This window comes from Silene latifolia, chromosome 6, assembly GCF_048544455.1.
Source record: "Silene latifolia isolate original U9 population chromosome 6, ASM4854445v1, whole genome shotgun sequence".
Classification (NCBI taxonomy): Eukaryota; Viridiplantae; Streptophyta; class Magnoliopsida; order Caryophyllales; family Caryophyllaceae; genus Silene; species Silene latifolia.
Window position 1 is genome coordinate 130,235,982 of NC_133531.1, and position 17,768 is coordinate 130,253,749.

A 17,768-nucleotide genomic window follows, 5' to 3' on the forward strand; every position below is an offset into this window, starting at 1 on the left:
CTGGGACCTGCCATTGACAACAAGCCGAGCTTTGTGGCGCTCAAGGTCGCCGTTAGACTTGAATTTATGTTTAAATAGCCACATACAACGAGTGATATTCGCATTAGTGGGACGGGGAACAAGGACCCAAGTCTCATTTCTAATGAGGGCTTTATACTCATCGGTCATGGCCATATTCCAATTCGGGTCTTTAAGGGCACTGATGGGACATTTAGGTATAGGGGAGGGTGTGACCGAGACATGGAGGTTCATTAAGTGGCGAGGCTTAAGGATGCCACGCTGGGCACGGGTCACCATTTGAGGAGAGACGACGGCCGAGCTGGGAGGGGGAAGGGGAGCCGTGGGTGACAACGAGGTCACGGGAGACACGGGGGGCGACTGGGCAGCAGTATCCGAGGCTAAAGGAGACACAGGGGGTGACTGAACAGTAGCGGTCGAAGTATGCTGATGTATAAGATAGTCACGGAGAGGGTGTGTGTCACCTTCAAGAAAAGAATAGTCCGGTGGGGTCGACGAGGGGTCGTTTTTGTAGGGGAAAATCTGTTCGTGGAAGGTGACATGGCGGGACACGTATATCTTTTTAGAGGAAAGGTCGAGACACTTATATCCTCTATGGTTAGATGGGTACCCGAGGAACACACATGGTAGAGAGCGGGCTTGGAGTTTGTGGATACTCGACGGGGGGAGATGAGGGTAGCAAAGGCAACCGAAGGTGCGAAGGTGAGAGTAGATGGGTTCGCGTTTGTAGAGGGAGGATGTCGGTGAGGAATTATGGTTAACTTTGCTGGGTAAAATATGATGAAGGTATGTCGCGGTGGCTAAGGCGTGAGGCCAGTGGGTGGGCGGCATATTGGCATGAAGAAGGAGAGTTCTGATCATGTTATTGATCGTTCGAATTTTCCGTTCGGCTTTGCCATTTTGAGGAGAGGTGTGAGGGCAAGAGAAACGGAAGAGGGTGCCATTTTTGTCGAAATGTTGAAGGAAAGGGGAGTTGTCAAATTCTCGGCCGTTATCGCATTGAAAAGTTTTAATATTTTTCTCGAATTGTGTTTGAACTAATTTGTGAAAGGAGATGAAGGTGTCATAGACTTGGGATTTATGATTTAAGGGAAAGGTCCACAGAAAATTAGTATAGTCATCGAGAAAGAGAACATAGTATTTATGGCCAAGGCCGCTAGTAACGGGAGAGGTCCAAAGATCACTATGTATTATATCAAAAGCACTAGTAGTATGCGATAAAGACGGATAAAAAGGCAACTTAATATGTTTCCCAATTTCACAAGCATGGCAAAAAAAATGTTTACGCAAACTATTACATGGCAATTTATTTGATATGCTATTAAAGACGGGTAAACCCGGATGAGCTAAACGGTCATGCCATGTAGATGGTTCGGCGGAGAGGAGGGCGTGAGGCGTGGTAGTTGTGGCAGACTGGTGGAGAGGGTAAAGGTCACCTTTGCTATCACATCTCAGAAGCGGTATCCCCGTCTTGAGGTCCTTCACAGAAAAACCGAGGGGGTCAAATTCAACAGATACCGAGTTATCGGTAGTAAAACGACGGACCGAGACAAGGTTTTTGACTATGTGTGGGACATGTAAAACATTGTGAAGACGCAAAGCAGGGAAGGGAGGGGATAAAACAGTGTGACCGTGACCCTTTATTGGAATGCGTTGACCACTACCGACGACAATATCACGTTTTAAGCCCAAAGTAGAATAAGACGAGAGCGTACCTGAATCCGACACCATATGCGAGCTAGCACCAGTATCCATGACCCAATCTGGAGGCATGAGTGTCATGGCCTGAAAAGCACTACCCAAATCCGTCGGAGTATAAGCCATAGAAGGAGCCTGACCCGGGTATGGGTAGGCCATGAAAGCCTGGGCTGGGCGCGGCCCAAGAATTCCGGCAGAGGGGTTGGACGGAGGTGGAGCAGACCACCCACTGGTTGGGTAGGGACATGGTGGGGAGGCCCACTGAGCAGGAGCAGAAACCCATGGTCCATAAGGGGACCACGCCAATCGAGGCGTCCAGGAGACAGAGGCAGGCTTCTTGTTGTTATCGTCATTGGCTTGACGATTATCACTGTTACGGTTATCCCGATTCTTACCCTTTTTCCCGTTACCGCGGTTATTTTTAGAGCGATTGTTATTATTATTATTATTGGACTGACGGGAGGAGGTCGCGGGTGGGGCAGAGTCGGGTTGAGTTACCGAGACAAGTGCAGCATCCGTATCAGTAGACGGATTATTGCTTGCTTCTTCGAGAATAATCATGGACCGGGCTTGGTAGAATTCAGGGAGCGGGTCACGGTGCTGGATGATGGTTGCAACACCCTTGTACCCCGCATTGAGGCCGGCCACCAGTTGAAGAACAAGCCTATCGTTGGACACAGGGGAGCCGACGTTTGCTAATTGATCAGCAATTGTCTTGAGCGCCTGACAATACGCCGAGGCAGTGGCGAAGTTGTCGATTTTTGTTGACGAAAACTGACGCTCAAGAGAGACGGCGCGCGTGTGTTTGTTGTCACGAAAGAGATCGTGGATGCGGTCCCACAAGGTTTTAGCCGTGGCACCGGGTTGAAGGATTGTGAGAAGGAGGTCTTGAGAGATGGTGGTGAAGATCCATTGTTTGACAATGGCGTCAAGACGAGTCCATAGGGCAAGGTCCGGTACGGAGTCATCGTCGGAGGTGGACGAATCACCATCATCAACCTGAGCAGCGGAGATGTGGTCCCCAACTTCAAAAGCTTGAGCCGTGTTAGTGAACAGTTCAGCCCATGAGTCATAGTGTGCCGTTTCCATGTCGAGAGTAATCGGAATATAGTGTTTGATATTCCCGACGGAAAAAGCGGGATGAAACGTGGTGTTGAGAGGAGCCATTAATCACGGCAGAGAGAACAGAGAAAGAAGGGTTTGGGGAGGAAGGAGAGACTTGATACCATATAAGATAATATGAATCCTTGAATATTGCATTACGTATAAGATCAGCATATATACACTTGGTTGTTCCTAATTACAAGCAAGGTATCCTAAATATAAGGCAATAAATAATTTACAATATCAACAGAATATTGACTAAATAAAATCAGAATATTCACATATTCTAATAACATCCAAACTCTAAGTAAGCTTGTGATTCAACCTTGATTTACAACATACCGATCCATTCCATAGTCCATGATAGACAACAGCATATGAACCTGTGGAACACTAGTAGTTATGACTAAGGACACATATCAAGGACTTTCAGGGAAATGTATCAATAATTGAAAACAAAGTTTTTGAAGTAAACAGTTTACCTTGACCAATTTCCTCTCCCAGGTGTAGGTCTTCCCATCGAATATCAGAGTCAGCCATTGAGTTTAACTCGCCTGAGCTACTGCTAGCTTGACTCTCCAATGAGCTTGGTATCATGGTTTTAAATCTCGGTATCGGTATAATCGGTCCTTAATCGGTCGTCACGGACGGATCGCGGAGAATCTCGGTGATTTCTCGGGCGATATCTCGTATCGGTAGAGTGAAAATCCAATACAACTCGGCCGAGATTTTGAACCCTGCTTGGTATGTTTTTCACCCCTACCTGTCGTTCAGTAGCATCTTCAATTTCCCTTGCCTTCTGTTTTTCCAAATCAGCCTCCAACTCATCATCCACACGCAAGCCTATTCATAGCAACGAAGTTGGCAGAATAGGTATTACTTGAAAGAGCCTTTCTAAAGCACATGAATTCCTTATTACAATGTGAGTATTATTTTACCTTGAAAAATTGAATATCCGATATCGAGAGCAGAATTATGGGACACGGTTTCTTTTGGACCCCTGGGCCAGCATGAATCATCGTCACTTCTGTGTAGAACGCCATTTTCCATAAAGCTACTATAGCTAGCTTCACTTTTGTTGGTGGTACTCTTCTTTCGCAATTTTGCAAATAACTTGGCAGCCTGTGATGATGGCAAAATAGGCCACTCCATCATAATTCATAATGGTATTCTTTACATAAAATACTGATGTCATATCCCTATTTAAGCAGATTGCAGCATAGCTGGCGTCATTTGAACCTCAATTTATAATAAATCAACAACTTAGTATATCAGAATAGTTTCTGTCACACACTCAAAATCCCAATGATCGATCATTCATATAATCGAATTTCATGATTACTTCTTCCTTGAAAGGTGAAGCCGCGAGATGCAACATAATTATAGGTTTAAATCCCTGATTTCATGTCATTATAGTTGGGAAATCCTGAAGAATTACTGAGTACATTATAAGTACTAACTAGAGCATAGGAATTCCTAAAAAGAGTTCCCTGTTTTGAAGAGAACCCCTTCAAAGAGTCGGGTATCATATGTGTACATACTAAATGTCCCTCTGTTCGGTTCAATTCCTACCACAAAATCTGTAAAATGTAGTGAATTGGACCGATCATAGGGAGTAAATGGGAATTAATCCAACAGTAGAGAAGCCAATCATCATCTTTTATATAAGCACATCCTCTAAAGAATTGCAACATAACAGCCTTATATTTCCTAAAAACACAGACACGAGTCTAAATAGAAGCAACTATAAAGAAACGGCTTAAATGTTCACCATCGTAATATGAAGGTACTATTAAAAAGTACTCCCACCGTCTCACCCATTTCTTTACATTTATTCTCTTTGCTATAGTTATGGATGAGTTGACAAGGGATATTCAGGACGACATCCCTTGGTGTATGATGTTTGCTGATGATATTGTGTTGATTGATGAGACAAAAGAGGGGGTGGAGAGAAAGTTGGAATTGTGGAGGCAGACTTTAGAGACTCGTGGGTTCAGTGAGCGGGAGTAAGACCGAGTATTTGAGGTGTCGGTTCACTAAGGTGGCGGGGTTGAGATCGACAGAGGCGGGGAGTATTATTTTCGATGGGAATGTTGTTGAGGGTTCGATTTCTTGGATATCTAGGATCTATTATTCAAAAAGATGGGGAGTTAGACGGAGATGTGGCTCACAGAATTAAAGCGGGATGGTTGAAATGGAAGAGTGCTTCAGGGTTTCTATGCGATAAAGATATGCCCCAAAGATTAAAGGGAAAATTTTATCGCACGGCAATTAGGCCTGCCCTACTTTACGGCTCCGAGTGTTGGGCCGTGAAACATTGTCACATTCAAAAGATGAGTGTGGCGGAGATGCGCATGTTGAGGTGGATGTGCGGACATACAAGGAAAGATCGGTTAAGGAATGAGGTGATTAGGGAAAAGGTAAAAGTGGCGCCAATAGAGGACAAGATGATGGAAAACCGACTAAGATGGTTTGACCATGTGAGAAGGAGACCTATGGACGCACCAGTTAGGAGGCTCGAGACTTGGAGTACAGAAAAGGCCCCTAGAGGCAGAGGAAGACCGAGACAGACATGGTTGAGAGTGATAGAGCACGATATGAGAGTTCTGGGGCTTGAGGAGAGTATGGTGACGGAGAGGGCACAATGGAGGGAAATGATACATGTGGATTTTTAGTATTTGATGTTTTTTGACAGATTTAGTGTTTTTTTTATTTATTTAATTTAAAGAAATTAATTTATTTATTTTCCTCTCCTTTATTACACACTTTTTCAACAACCACTTTCTTATAGATTTTACCTGGTTCATTCCGGATCCTTAACTCTATTTCGGTTTTAAAAATCATTTTAATCTTTTCTCTCGATTTAAATTTTAAGTTTTTATAAAAGAAAGACGGAATTCGATTTTAAAACCCCTAAGTTCACCTTGACTTTCCATTACATTTTCGTTCTCCCTTTTTGTTCTTCATCTTCCCTTTTTTTATTCGCATTTTGAGGCGTGCGTTCACCCATGAACGGTTCGAAAGTATGATTCATGTCAGCCGACCCCAAATCATTTTGGGATTAAGGCTCTGATGTTGTTGTTGTTGTTGTTGTTATTCATGAGTGGAGAGAAATTCGAATATAATTTCTAATATATAACATAAAATATAGTCATGTGAGATCATTTTTTAATCGTCTTAATGAGTACTTTAAGAATATCAAATTTTTAATAATATGTAAATAAAGATGAACAAAACAACTTGTACATTGACAATGTGAAAAAGTAAACGTAAAGAAATGGGTAAGACGGAGCAAGTAAATCTGAAGGGCCGTGAAAGAGAGTAGAGAAGTACAATCTTTGCAGGTTGAGAAATCACGGATTCCTCCTCCTGGAAGCCTCTTCCTCCACTTGCTCCTCTAGTTATCTGCAAATCAGAAATGATCTCAAAATTTGCCAGACAAAAAATTTGGAACAGATGCTGCCTCCTATGCAATATTCACTAATAGGATATTACAAAAAAATAAAGCTCACATCCTCGTGGTGGTGTAGATTTGAATCTCGGAAATCAAAATCAGATCCTTCTCTGTCGTCTGGAATGTTATCCCCTCCTTTGCCCAATAGGACTCTCGAGGCCTGGTGAAACACACTAACAGACTATCACAAAGGCGATCGGAAAGAAACAAGAAGCATTAAAAAAAGGAAACTTTCAGGAACTGATAAGCACCAGATCAGAAAAAGACGAAGCAATCTGAGGCACCGAAGCAATCTGTGGCCTATGAGGCCACTGAATTCTTCTCCTGTCAAATCCAGGTTTCCTGGGTTGTTCTGACGTCAAATTATTAAATACAACAGCATCACTTGAAACAGTGACAACACCAATCAGCAGACCATCCTCATATAGTGGGCTTTTAGTCACCAATGCCATAAAAAGCTCACCGGACCTTTTCTTGAAAGGGAACTGACCCGACCATGAATGGCCAAACCGCAGCTTTTCCATTATTCTATTCATGTATGGAGCATACTGTTCTTCAATAAGTATTTCCCAAGAGCATTGTCCTAATATTTCGTAGTCCCGCCATCCATAAAGCTTCTCTGCAGCATGGTTCCTGTTTGAGACGGAGTAGTTCATAAGCTTCAAGGATGACGCCGCCTATTTGGTTAACTAGACTATAAACTGCAAAATTTTAATTTTTTCTTTGAACCAATAATAACAATAATAATACCAATATAACACTATACTGTAAGCGAACAATCCTTTAGCTAGCTCAGATAAGTGAAGCTAAGAGTGTGCACAAGTTCACAAACACACAGTTTGAAGGCCACGTATTAAACCTCCAATGTCCTCTGCAATGAGATAAAAGTTGAATCTATGATTAGTCGGGACTGTAATCTCCTAAACAAGCGGTCCTGGTTTCAATTCAGCTTTTTTGCGGAGAAATGAAACCAAAGTTACGAGAGCGTTTTTTGTGGAGAAATGAAATCAAAGTTACGAGAGCGTTACTGTTAGAGGAATTAGGGTTAGGTTATGAGAAACGACGGCTACCGTCTAGAACCGTCTAGGGTTTAGACTATTGTCGTTTATTATATATATCGTCTATGTATTCAATGAGAGACACACTATTCAATAATATATTTCTCTTATGCAATTCTCCCCGTATCAGAGCCTCTTTCTTGAGGACTCTAGAAAATCGTTTCCGCTTTCTTGCCGGTGGGCGAAGATCTATGGCGCTCACCGGCGGGATATCATTATTTACTGTCTACTCAAAAAAAAAAAAAAAAAAAGCTTAGCGAGGAAAGACCACGGCAACCATGATTCATGTGCTTTCAATAATCAAACAATTCTGCCTATCAATCTAGCATCTCCCAATAAAAATTTGTATTGAAACGTTTTGTTTCTTTTTCTTTGAAATATGATTAAAATTCTTCAACGTCGTTCAAGGTGATACTTGATTTATTTGGAGTCCAAAAAAATTAACGTTCTCCAGATCTTGAAATTGACGGATAATTTTTCCATTTTATTGATATATGTCAGGTTCGATGAGTTCCTGCAAATTAACTCATATTCGACAAGTCCGAAAAACTTAACGTTCTTGTTCGAATAAAATTTTCTTATGAGTCTTCTACTCGAAGTTTTTATTTTGTATTTGTGCAAACTCATGGAAATTTTTATCAAATTACCATGAGTTTGAGGGGAATGTTAGAGGAATTAGGGTTAGGTTATGAGAAACGACGGCTACCGTCTAGGGACCGTCTGGGTTTAGACTATTGTCGTTTATTATATATATCGTCTATGTATTCAATGAGAGACCCATTATTCAATAATATATTTCCCTTATGCAATTCTCCCCTCGACAGTTCAAGTGTCGGTACAGAATGATATTGTTAAAAGAAAAAAAAAAAAAAAAAAAAAAAAAAAAAACTAAAACGGAAATATCAAATTTATTTTCGAAATCCTCAACTCCAATCTGCTAAATCAGCTGAAGCCAATCATGTACATAGTAATATCCAAAGACTACAATGGAAGCATTGTTCAATCCCACTTGTTTTGTTTTCTGTACCAATAATCACAACAAGCATTGTATACTACTACTATTAACAACAACTAATCTCCCCCATATTTCGAGACTAAATCCAAACATTCATCAACTATTGTCTATGTACCAGCAAAAACAACGTACTAAATTTTGTGAATTTCTATAGAATCGGCCGCCATTTAAAAAATTCAATCCTCAAATCTCCACTCCATATCCTCTTTATATTGAAATCAACTGATTATTTCACCAATTAACAAACTCGAGATCATTCAGAAAGCAATATCTCAACCCAAAAGCTTATTGTTTTTTGGAAAAGCACATAAAACAACAATTCGATAAATGATTAAACACAAATAAACTCGCGATCATTTAAGAAAACGCAATCAGAAATCAAAGAGGCGTCATTTTGTTGAAAAAATTAAATTAATCTATCCATAAGTCTTCTATAAGGCGGTTTTACATTAATATGGACTCGTAAATGCAAAATTACTAGGCATAGAGATGTTCAAAACATTAACATAACGATAATAAATGAATCATTACTCCATAAATCCACAAACCAGTAAGTAATCTCTCCAGAAGCAGGATCAGTCACGTGGACGGCATGGTCCAACGACTGAAGCACGTGACCATACGGACCGCCACATCGAAAGTTACCAGGAAACGACGCCACATCATCCGGTGACGTGGCAACCTCATCTTTTGCCAACACATCGAGTTGAGCTTTAAGACTCGCGTAACTCACCTCCAACTCAGAGCAACGATCCACCAAAAGTCCAAAACTCGGATCAAACTCGTTCCTGACTCGTCGGAGCCCATTTTTACAGTCGCAGCTAGTTTTCTCTCTCCTCGCCGGTAGTTATTCGCCGGGAAGGGTAAAGTTGGAAAATCGGGGCGCATTATTTTAGTCGTGCAAGTTGCTTGAGTAGTAGTGTATTTACCCAAAGATTATTGGATTATTATATTTTGTTGAATTAATTAATTTATATTTATTAATTAAATAATTGGTTGGCGTCAGAGATTATTTTTTTTTTTTTTTTGGTTTAAATGTAAGTAATATATTAAAACTTTTCCCAAGGGGAAAATAATCACCAATTACAACCTACCATTTATTCCTCCTTATATGTATTCAGGAGAACAAAACAAAAAAACAAGACTATTACATTAATCCTCTAGATATGCACCACTCTCTATCATTTTGCGACATATGATAATATTGATATTTTAGCAATGCTAGTCTGCCATCTTCGATAACTGTTTTAACTAGAAACCTTGGGTGTATCACCTTGTACTCCACACGGCAAGCATTACGAGCGAACCAAATATGATAATGCATAGCAATCACCAACGAGCATAAGAGCTTCCTCAGGAATCCAGAGCAACGCCTGATCTTCATCATTTGTTCAGTGGACCCAAAACCATTGCCCAATGCGCCAATCCATGCCCGCATCCTTTCATAACATCTGCGAGTATAACTACATTTTTCAATCAAATGAGCATGATCCTCATCATGCGTTCCACACAAGTAACAAGTCATACGATCAGTGATACCCATTTTATGCAGCCTATCCATAGTAAGGAGCCTTCCATGTTTGATAAGCCACGCATTGAAGACATGTTTGGGAGTGTTAAGTCTACTCCAGACACTGCTGAACCATGGTACTTTCGTCAGATTATCTTGCCTCAACCAATTATATCCATTCCCAATGGAATAATGACCATTAAAGCCGCCATTGTCCATTCCTGTAACTTTGATGCAAATTTATCCTTCACCATGCATACCTGTCGCCATGCCCAGGAACTGTTAGCATTTGGCTGGTAGTCAAACCATTCTCTCCCCTTCAAATAGATCTTATCAATCCATTTAATCCAGAGAAGGTCCTTCTTTGAAGCTATCCACCATACTAATTTCCCCACAGCTGCAATATTCCAAATCCTGCTGTCTATGACACCCAACCCACCAGCCTTAGTAGGAAGGCAAATAATCTTCCAAGAGACAAGAGGTGCCTTAGAGTAGCTTTCAGATCCCTCCCATAGGAAATTTCTGCATAGAGCTTGTTGTAAATAATATGTGAATAGTATAATTTTATTGATGATCAGTATGGAGATACAGCATACATATATATACTAATGAAAGAGGAAAACCTAGCTAAGATTACAAGAGCAAATACAGGAGCTAAGTTAGGTAACAGAATAACAATAATTACAAAAGATAATTACAAATATTGTTAGTTGATATGGAGTCAAGGAAGACGTGATATGCATTCCTATTTTGTAGGTTTGGTATCTTGACTTTGATCTTTAGAATTATCTTTAACATTCCCCCTCAAGATGGACGGGCGACAGCGAAGACCAATCTTGGATGACAGAGTGAAGAAGCGCGGCTTGTGAAGTGGTTTCGTTAAAGTATCCGCGAGTTGATCAGTCCCATTTATAAGCTGAACTCGAACGAGACCTTGACGAACATATTGCTTGACAAAGTGAAAGGCGAGGGCGACATGTTTCATTCGAGTGTGAAATACGGGATTGGCGGCATAGGTGGTGGCACTGAGGTTGTCACAAAATATAGTAGGTGGTTGTTTGCAGGTGACGCCTAGTTCGTGCAATAAATTGTGCAGCCAGATTATTTCAGCAGTCGTGTCAGCAACGGCACGATATTCCGCTTCAGTGGAGGAGCGAGACACGGCTCGTTGTTTTCGAGAAGACCAGGATATAGGGTTTTGCCCGAGATAGACAAGGTAACCGGTCGTGGATTGGAGGTCATTTGGGTCGCCACCCCAATCCGCATCACAGTATGCGTGGAGACAGAGAGGTGACGAGTTGGTGATGTGAATGCCGACATGTAGTGTGCCGTTAAGGTACCGAAGTAGCCGTTTTAAGGCAGACCAATGCGTGGCAGTAGGGTGAGTGAGAAACTGGGCCAGTTTGTTAATAGAGAAAGCGATGTCGGGGCGGGTAAGCGATAAATATTGAAGACTACCAACTATTGAGCGATAGTCCGTTTCATTTTCAATGGGGTTGTGAGGTTCTTTTTCGAGAGGAGGGTGGGCAACCATGGGTGTTGTTGCGGGTCTTGAGTCATGCATTTTGTGAGTGTGAAGTAAGTCGGATAAGTATTTGGTTTGGTTAAGATGTAACCCGGTTTTCGTGGGTGTGACCTCTATACCAAGGAAATAGGATAAGGGGCCAAGGTCTTTTAGGGAGAATTTGGTTGATATTTGTGAGATGAAGTTTGTAATATGTGTCGTGTTAGGACCGGTGACAATAATATCGTCTACATAAACTAAAACATAAAGACAAGTGTGAGTGGTTTTAAAAATAAAAAGGGACGGGTCGGACAAAGAATTAGTAAAACCTGATGAAATAAGATATTGTTTAAGCTCGGTGTACCAAGCACGAGGTGCTTGTTTGAGACCGTAAATGGCTTTATGGAGGCGACAAACATGATCTGGTTTGGTGGAGTCAATAAAACCCGGTGGTTGGGCCATAAAGACGGTATCGGTTAAATGACCCTGCAAAAAAGCATTATTAATATCAATTTGGTGTAGGTGCCACTTATTCGTGACAGCTAAGGTGAGTATTAGACGAATAGTAGTAGGTTTGATAGCCGGACTAAAGGTTTCCGAATAATCGATTCCGGGTCGTTGATGAAAGCCTTTGGCAACAAGACGAGCCTTGTGTTGCTTGAGACTTCCATCGGGATTGTATTTGATACGGTAAACCCATTTGCAACCAACAACATTCGAAGCAAGGTGACGAGGGACGAGAGACCAAGTATTGTTGCGGGTAAGGGCCTCAAATTCTGCAGTCATTGCAGCGCGCCATTGAGGGTTGATAAGGGCTTGTTTAGTTGTGTTTGGGGTAACATGGGTGAGGGAAGTAGTAGCAATGGTTGCATAAGGGCCTGATTTGGAGTACAGGGGATTTGGTTTAACAATGTTGTGGGATAGTCTAGTGGCATGTCGAGGTGGGGGAGGGGGTGGAGGAGGTGGGGGAGAGGGTGATGGTGAGGAGGCAAGGGTGGCAGGGGATGGCGGGGGAGTGTTGTGTGGAGGTGGGGAGGGTGGAGGGGAGGGAGGAGGCGTTGGGTCAGGCACGGTGGGCGAGGCAGTGGGGGTTAATATGGGTACGGTTAGATGGCACCATTGGGACGGGGTGGGTAAGGTGTGGGATGCAGACTTGGAGAGAGTAAGGTAGGGAAATTCGGATTCGATGAACCGAACATGACGTGAGGTATAGAGTTTATTGGTGACGGGTTCAAGACACAAATACGCACTTTGGGTGTTCGAATATCCAACAAAGACACACGGAGTAGACTTTGGCTCGAGCTTGTGGTTGGTGTAGGGTTTCAACCACGGGTAGCATAGACAACCGAAGGGACGTAGTTTGTGATAATTGGGATGTTCTTGGAAAAGAAGTTTGTAGGGAGATGCATTATTTAGTGTGGGCGAGGGGAGACGATTGATAAGGTAAGTAGCGGTGGAGAAGGCTCTGCTCTTTCCATCTCGCATCTCGGTTCATTCTCTATCCTTCACTCTAATCATCGTATTTTCTTTAATAACGTCCTTATCGTACCGAAAATCTCACGCCCCTTAATTTCTGTTTCACAATTTTGTCATGATAACCAAGCTTATGCTATTTTCTCTTCCACCTCCTTTTATTTACATGGTATCAGGATTCACATCGGTCCTATACTAATCACCATTATCTTCCGCTGCCTACCCTTTCGACGGTTCACCCATGGCTTCCAACAACCATCAAATCCCGAACTCCGCTGAACCCACAAAACCTCTTCTTTCCGTATCCTTTCCCACATGTACCAAACTCACCCCAACCAATTATCGCGCCTGGCACTATCAGATCAGTCGCCTCTTTCAAGGTTACGGTCTTTACTCCTATCTCGACGGCACCACCAAAGCCCCACCTACAACCATCACCCCGGCTGCCACCACCGAAAAACCAAACCCTGACCCCATTCCCAACCCTGCTCACGAGACATGGTTCCGTCAAGATCAGCTGATTCTTGGTGCTTTGGCTGGTACCCTCGACGAGGACGTGTCTCCTGTCATCCTTGATGCCTCTACCTCTCATGAGGCATGGACCACCCTCGCTACAACCTATGCTAATCCTTCCCGTGGTCATATTCTCCAAGTGAAGGATCGTCTCAAAACCATCAAACACACAAACACTATCTCAGAATATATGCTCGCCATAAAGGCTTGCACCACCCAATTAGCCCAACTCGGGAAACCCGTCGACCCCGAGGATATCACTGAAAAAATTATCACCGGTCTTGACTATGAGGAATACAAGCAAGTTATCGATGCGGTACGTGCTCGTGATTCCCCGATTTCTTTTGAGCTATTTCATGAAAAACTAATTAATCATGAACTAACTCTCAAGAACAAACCCGTCACCACACCCTTCCAATCCCAACCCTCGGCTCATGCAGCCTACACCCGCTCCTCAACCAACACCTACCACAACCGCTACCAAGGCCACTCCACCAACCAGCCTCACCAACGAACCCACTATCCAAACCAGACCCCACCCCAAAACCAGTACCGTGGCCCCCCAAATCAGGCGAGTCCCAACCCATTTAAGGGTCGTTGCCAATATTGTCGAACCACTGGACACGTCATTCGTGACTGTCCCGACTTCAAAAGAGACTACCCCGATGTCGTGTTCCCACCCCCACCATCCCGTCAGCCTCGCCCCTCCGCACACACCGCCACCACCAGCCTGTCTCCCTCCTCTTCCTACCTCATCGATAGTGGTGCATCGCACCACATAACCAATGATCTCAACACCTTGTCTCTACACGCACCATATGATGGTCCGGATGATCTTGTTATTGGAGACGGCTCTGCTCTTTCCATCTCGCATCTCGGTTCATTCTCTATCCTTCACTCTAATCATCGTATTTTCTTTAATAACGTCCTTATCGTACCGAAAATCTCACGCCCCTTAATTTCTGTTTCACAATTTTGTCATGATAACCAAGCTTATGCTATTTTCTCTTCCACCTCCTTTTGTTTTAAGGTAATCAAGACGGGGGAAACTCTGCTTGAAGGACCATTCCGCGACGGCTCCTATCAATGGACTCCACCAACGTCGCCACCCCATGCCCTAGCTGCAAATAAATCGAGCTCCTTGTGGCATGCTCGTCTTGGCCACCCTTCAAATTCAACTTTGCGTTTATTAAATTCTAGTTTCAATTTCAGCATTTCGGATTTTTTGCACTGTAATTCTTGCTCTGATACCATGTAAATAATATGTGAATAGTATAATTTTATTGATGATCAGTATGGAGATACAGCATACATATATATACTAATGAAAGAGGAAAACCTAGCTAAGATTACAAGAGCAAATACAGGAGCTAAGTTAGGTAACAGAATAACAATAATTACAAAAGATAATTACAAATATTGTTAGTTGATATGGAGTCAAGGAAGACGTGATATGCATTCCTATTTTGTAGGTTTGGTATCTTGACTTTGATCTTTAGAATTATCTTTAACACTTGTATCCTATCCATCACTCCTGCCGGTAGCACAAAGATTTGTGCCCAGTAATTATGTAAAGTGGCCAGGACAGATTTAACCAGGATTAGCCTACCAGTGTAAGAGATTTTCCTCTTATTCCATCCCTTGATTCTATTGACCATTCGTTCCACCAGTAAAGAGCAGTCAAATTTAGAGAGTTTCTTATGTGAGATGTGCACCCCCAAATACTTAAAAGGTAGATTACCTTTAGTAAACCCAGTCCTGCTCAGAATATCCTTCTCAATCTCAGCAGGGACACCATTAAACACTATGTCAGTTTTGTCATTGTTGATGTGTAAACCACTAGCACGAGAAAAACAGTCAAAAGTCTCAACTAGTGTGCTTACAGACCCCAGATTACCTTTACAAAAGAGTAACAGGTCATCCGCAAACATAAGATGGGAAAGCTTGAGTCCTTTGCAGAGGGGGTGATAAGAGAAGTATGGCCCATTGCAAACTACCATAAGCATTCTACTCAGGTATTCCATACATAAGGTAAAAAGCAAAGGGGAAAGTGGGTCACCTTGCCTTAGCCCTCGTCCTCCATTGAAGAAGCCATAGGTGTTTCCATTAAGTACAATAGTATAGGTTGTGGTAGTTATGCATTGCATCACCAGTTGAATGAAATGCGGGGGAAAATTAAGCGCCTTCAACATTTGATGCACAAAATTCCATTCAATGGAATCATAAGCTTTTCTCAAGTCTACCTTTAGCATGCACCTAGGGGATACACTAGCCCTCTTGTATAGTCTAATCAGATCCTGGCTAATAAGAATATTACCCTTGATGCTTCTGCCTTTAACGAACGCAGCCTGGACTGGACTGATGATCATAGGAAGAACATGCCCCAATCTCGCACATAGAATTTTTGAGATAACCTTATACACTGTATTACAGCACGCTATAGGTCTGAAATCCTTGACTGAATTTGGATGCTGCACCTTAGGAATAAGTACCAGATTAGTGCTGTTCAGTTGCTTCAGTAATTGGCCCTCTTGAAAGAAATTTATGATAGCATCACTGATATCCTTCCCCATAATATCCCAGCCTTTCTTGAAGAAACAACTCGAGTATCCATCAGGGCCGGGGCTCTTATCATCAGGAATCCCAAACATAATACTCTTAATTTCCTCTTGTGAAGGAAGTCTAGTAATAATATTCCAATCCTCAGTCTTGACACAGTTACCCGTGCTCACAATATTCTGGTAAAAGGTTTCAGTACACCCCTGAGTCCCCAGCAAGTCTTTATAATAGTTTTCAAAGGCACTCATAATACCCTCTGGTGATTGGTGTAGTTGACCATGAACATCATGAATTTGAACCACCTTGTTCTGAACCTGCCTCTGTCTGATAGCTTTATGGAAAATAGCAGTATTATCATCCCCATTCTGAGCCCAGCTGCATTTTGCTTTCTGCCTCAGAAAGGCCACTTTTGCTGTGTTCAGCATTTGGTAAGAATGCCTGATATTGTATTCATCATCCATGAAGGACTTATTAGTTGGGTCAGCTTGAAGCTTCTTTTGGGAATCCAGCAGGAGCTCATACGCAATATCAGTATTCTTTTCTACATCAGAGAATAGATCACGGTTCAGTGCTTTGAGTTTAGTCTTCATCAGCTTCAGTTTCTGAGTCACCCTATACATCAGGGATCCATATATATAGGTTGTCCAGCCCTCCTTCACAATATTCTGAAAATCAGGGACTCCAGTCCACATGTTGTAGAACTTGAATGGCTTCTGCTTCCTTATTTGAACTTTGTTGCATTGAATAAAGCATGGGCAGTGGTCATAATCACCTTCAGGTGCAAAAAACGCATAATGATCAGGCCATCTATTAATCCACTCATCATTAACTAACACGCGTCAGAGATTAGATAGTACGGATTAAAGGGAAAAAGTAAAATAATTGAAGGTGATGTGTGGTGGTGTCACGTGCCGCTACGGGAAGCAAATGGGAAGATGAGTGGTGGAAAGTGGGTCATGGGTGAACGAGTTATGAAAGAAGATTGTGTGGCTATGCTTTTTTGTTTAAAATATTAACTATGTCTCTCTTGTGACGGTCACAATTTGCGACGGGCCAAATATGACCATTTTATGATAAAATGTAACCACCCATAAAAATATTACCTATTCAAAAATGGTCACATTTTCTCATAAAATGATCATATTTAGCCCGTCGTAAGCTTATGACGGAATAGTACCCGTCACAAACAAGAATTTGCCAAATATTAAAGCTTGGTATTTTTCACTAATTATAAAAATTTATAATCAGTCTTATCTCATTGCTGTTAGATGCTTGATCCCAATGGTAGAGAGTAGAGAGTAGAGAGTAGAGAGTAGAGACAAGAGAGTTCACCGACTTTGAAGTTAAGGGTCCAGTTACCATTAAATTAAAATATAGTAATGTTGATCACCTAAAAAAAATACCCTAAAACTTAGGAGAGACGGACTCTCACTAAGCTATTGAGAGACCAATCGTTTGTACCCATGTTGATAGGCAATTTCTAAACACCACTTTAAGACCATCCCCAAGCAGAAGGTCACACTAACTGGGTCACCAAATTTTTTTTTTTAAAACACCTTATTAATCTTGACCCACTTTCACCATCTCAAGCAGAAGGTTACGACGTAGGTCACAAACCCAATCATTTTTCCATTTTCCAACATTTACAATCATTTACCACATTCACTATCACACCAAAACTTCTCTCTTACTTTTACAATCATTTTTCCACTTACTTTTACAATTATTATTTACTATAATTAAGTTATTTTTGTTATTTTAATAAAATAAAAACTACTCAAATATGTTAAGTAAATTAATTTTGGAAAGTGTACATTTAAAAAAAAAATCGAATTAAAATTGACGGTTTTATTTGAAATATT

General features: G+C 41.8%; 1 protein-coding gene across 1 annotated transcript; it reads right to left on the reverse strand.

Moving 5' to 3' along the window:
- Positions 1–3,121: 3,121 nt before the first annotated feature.
- LOC141659010 (uncharacterized) lies at positions 3,122–9,260 on the reverse strand. Its single transcript, XM_074465709.1, has 7 exons — positions 8,896–9,260; positions 6,526–6,907; positions 6,333–6,434; positions 6,154–6,225; positions 3,759–3,942; positions 3,303–3,663; positions 3,122–3,203 (listed from the first exon to the last, which is right to left on the reverse strand). The coding sequence occupies exons 2-6, from the start codon at positions 6,808–6,810 to the stop codon at positions 3,422–3,424; spliced, it is 885 nt and encodes a 294-aa protein (XP_074321810.1). The 5' UTR covers positions 6,811–6,907; positions 8,896–9,260; the 3' UTR covers positions 3,122–3,203; positions 3,303–3,421.
- Positions 9,261–17,768: the final 8,508 nt, after the last annotated feature.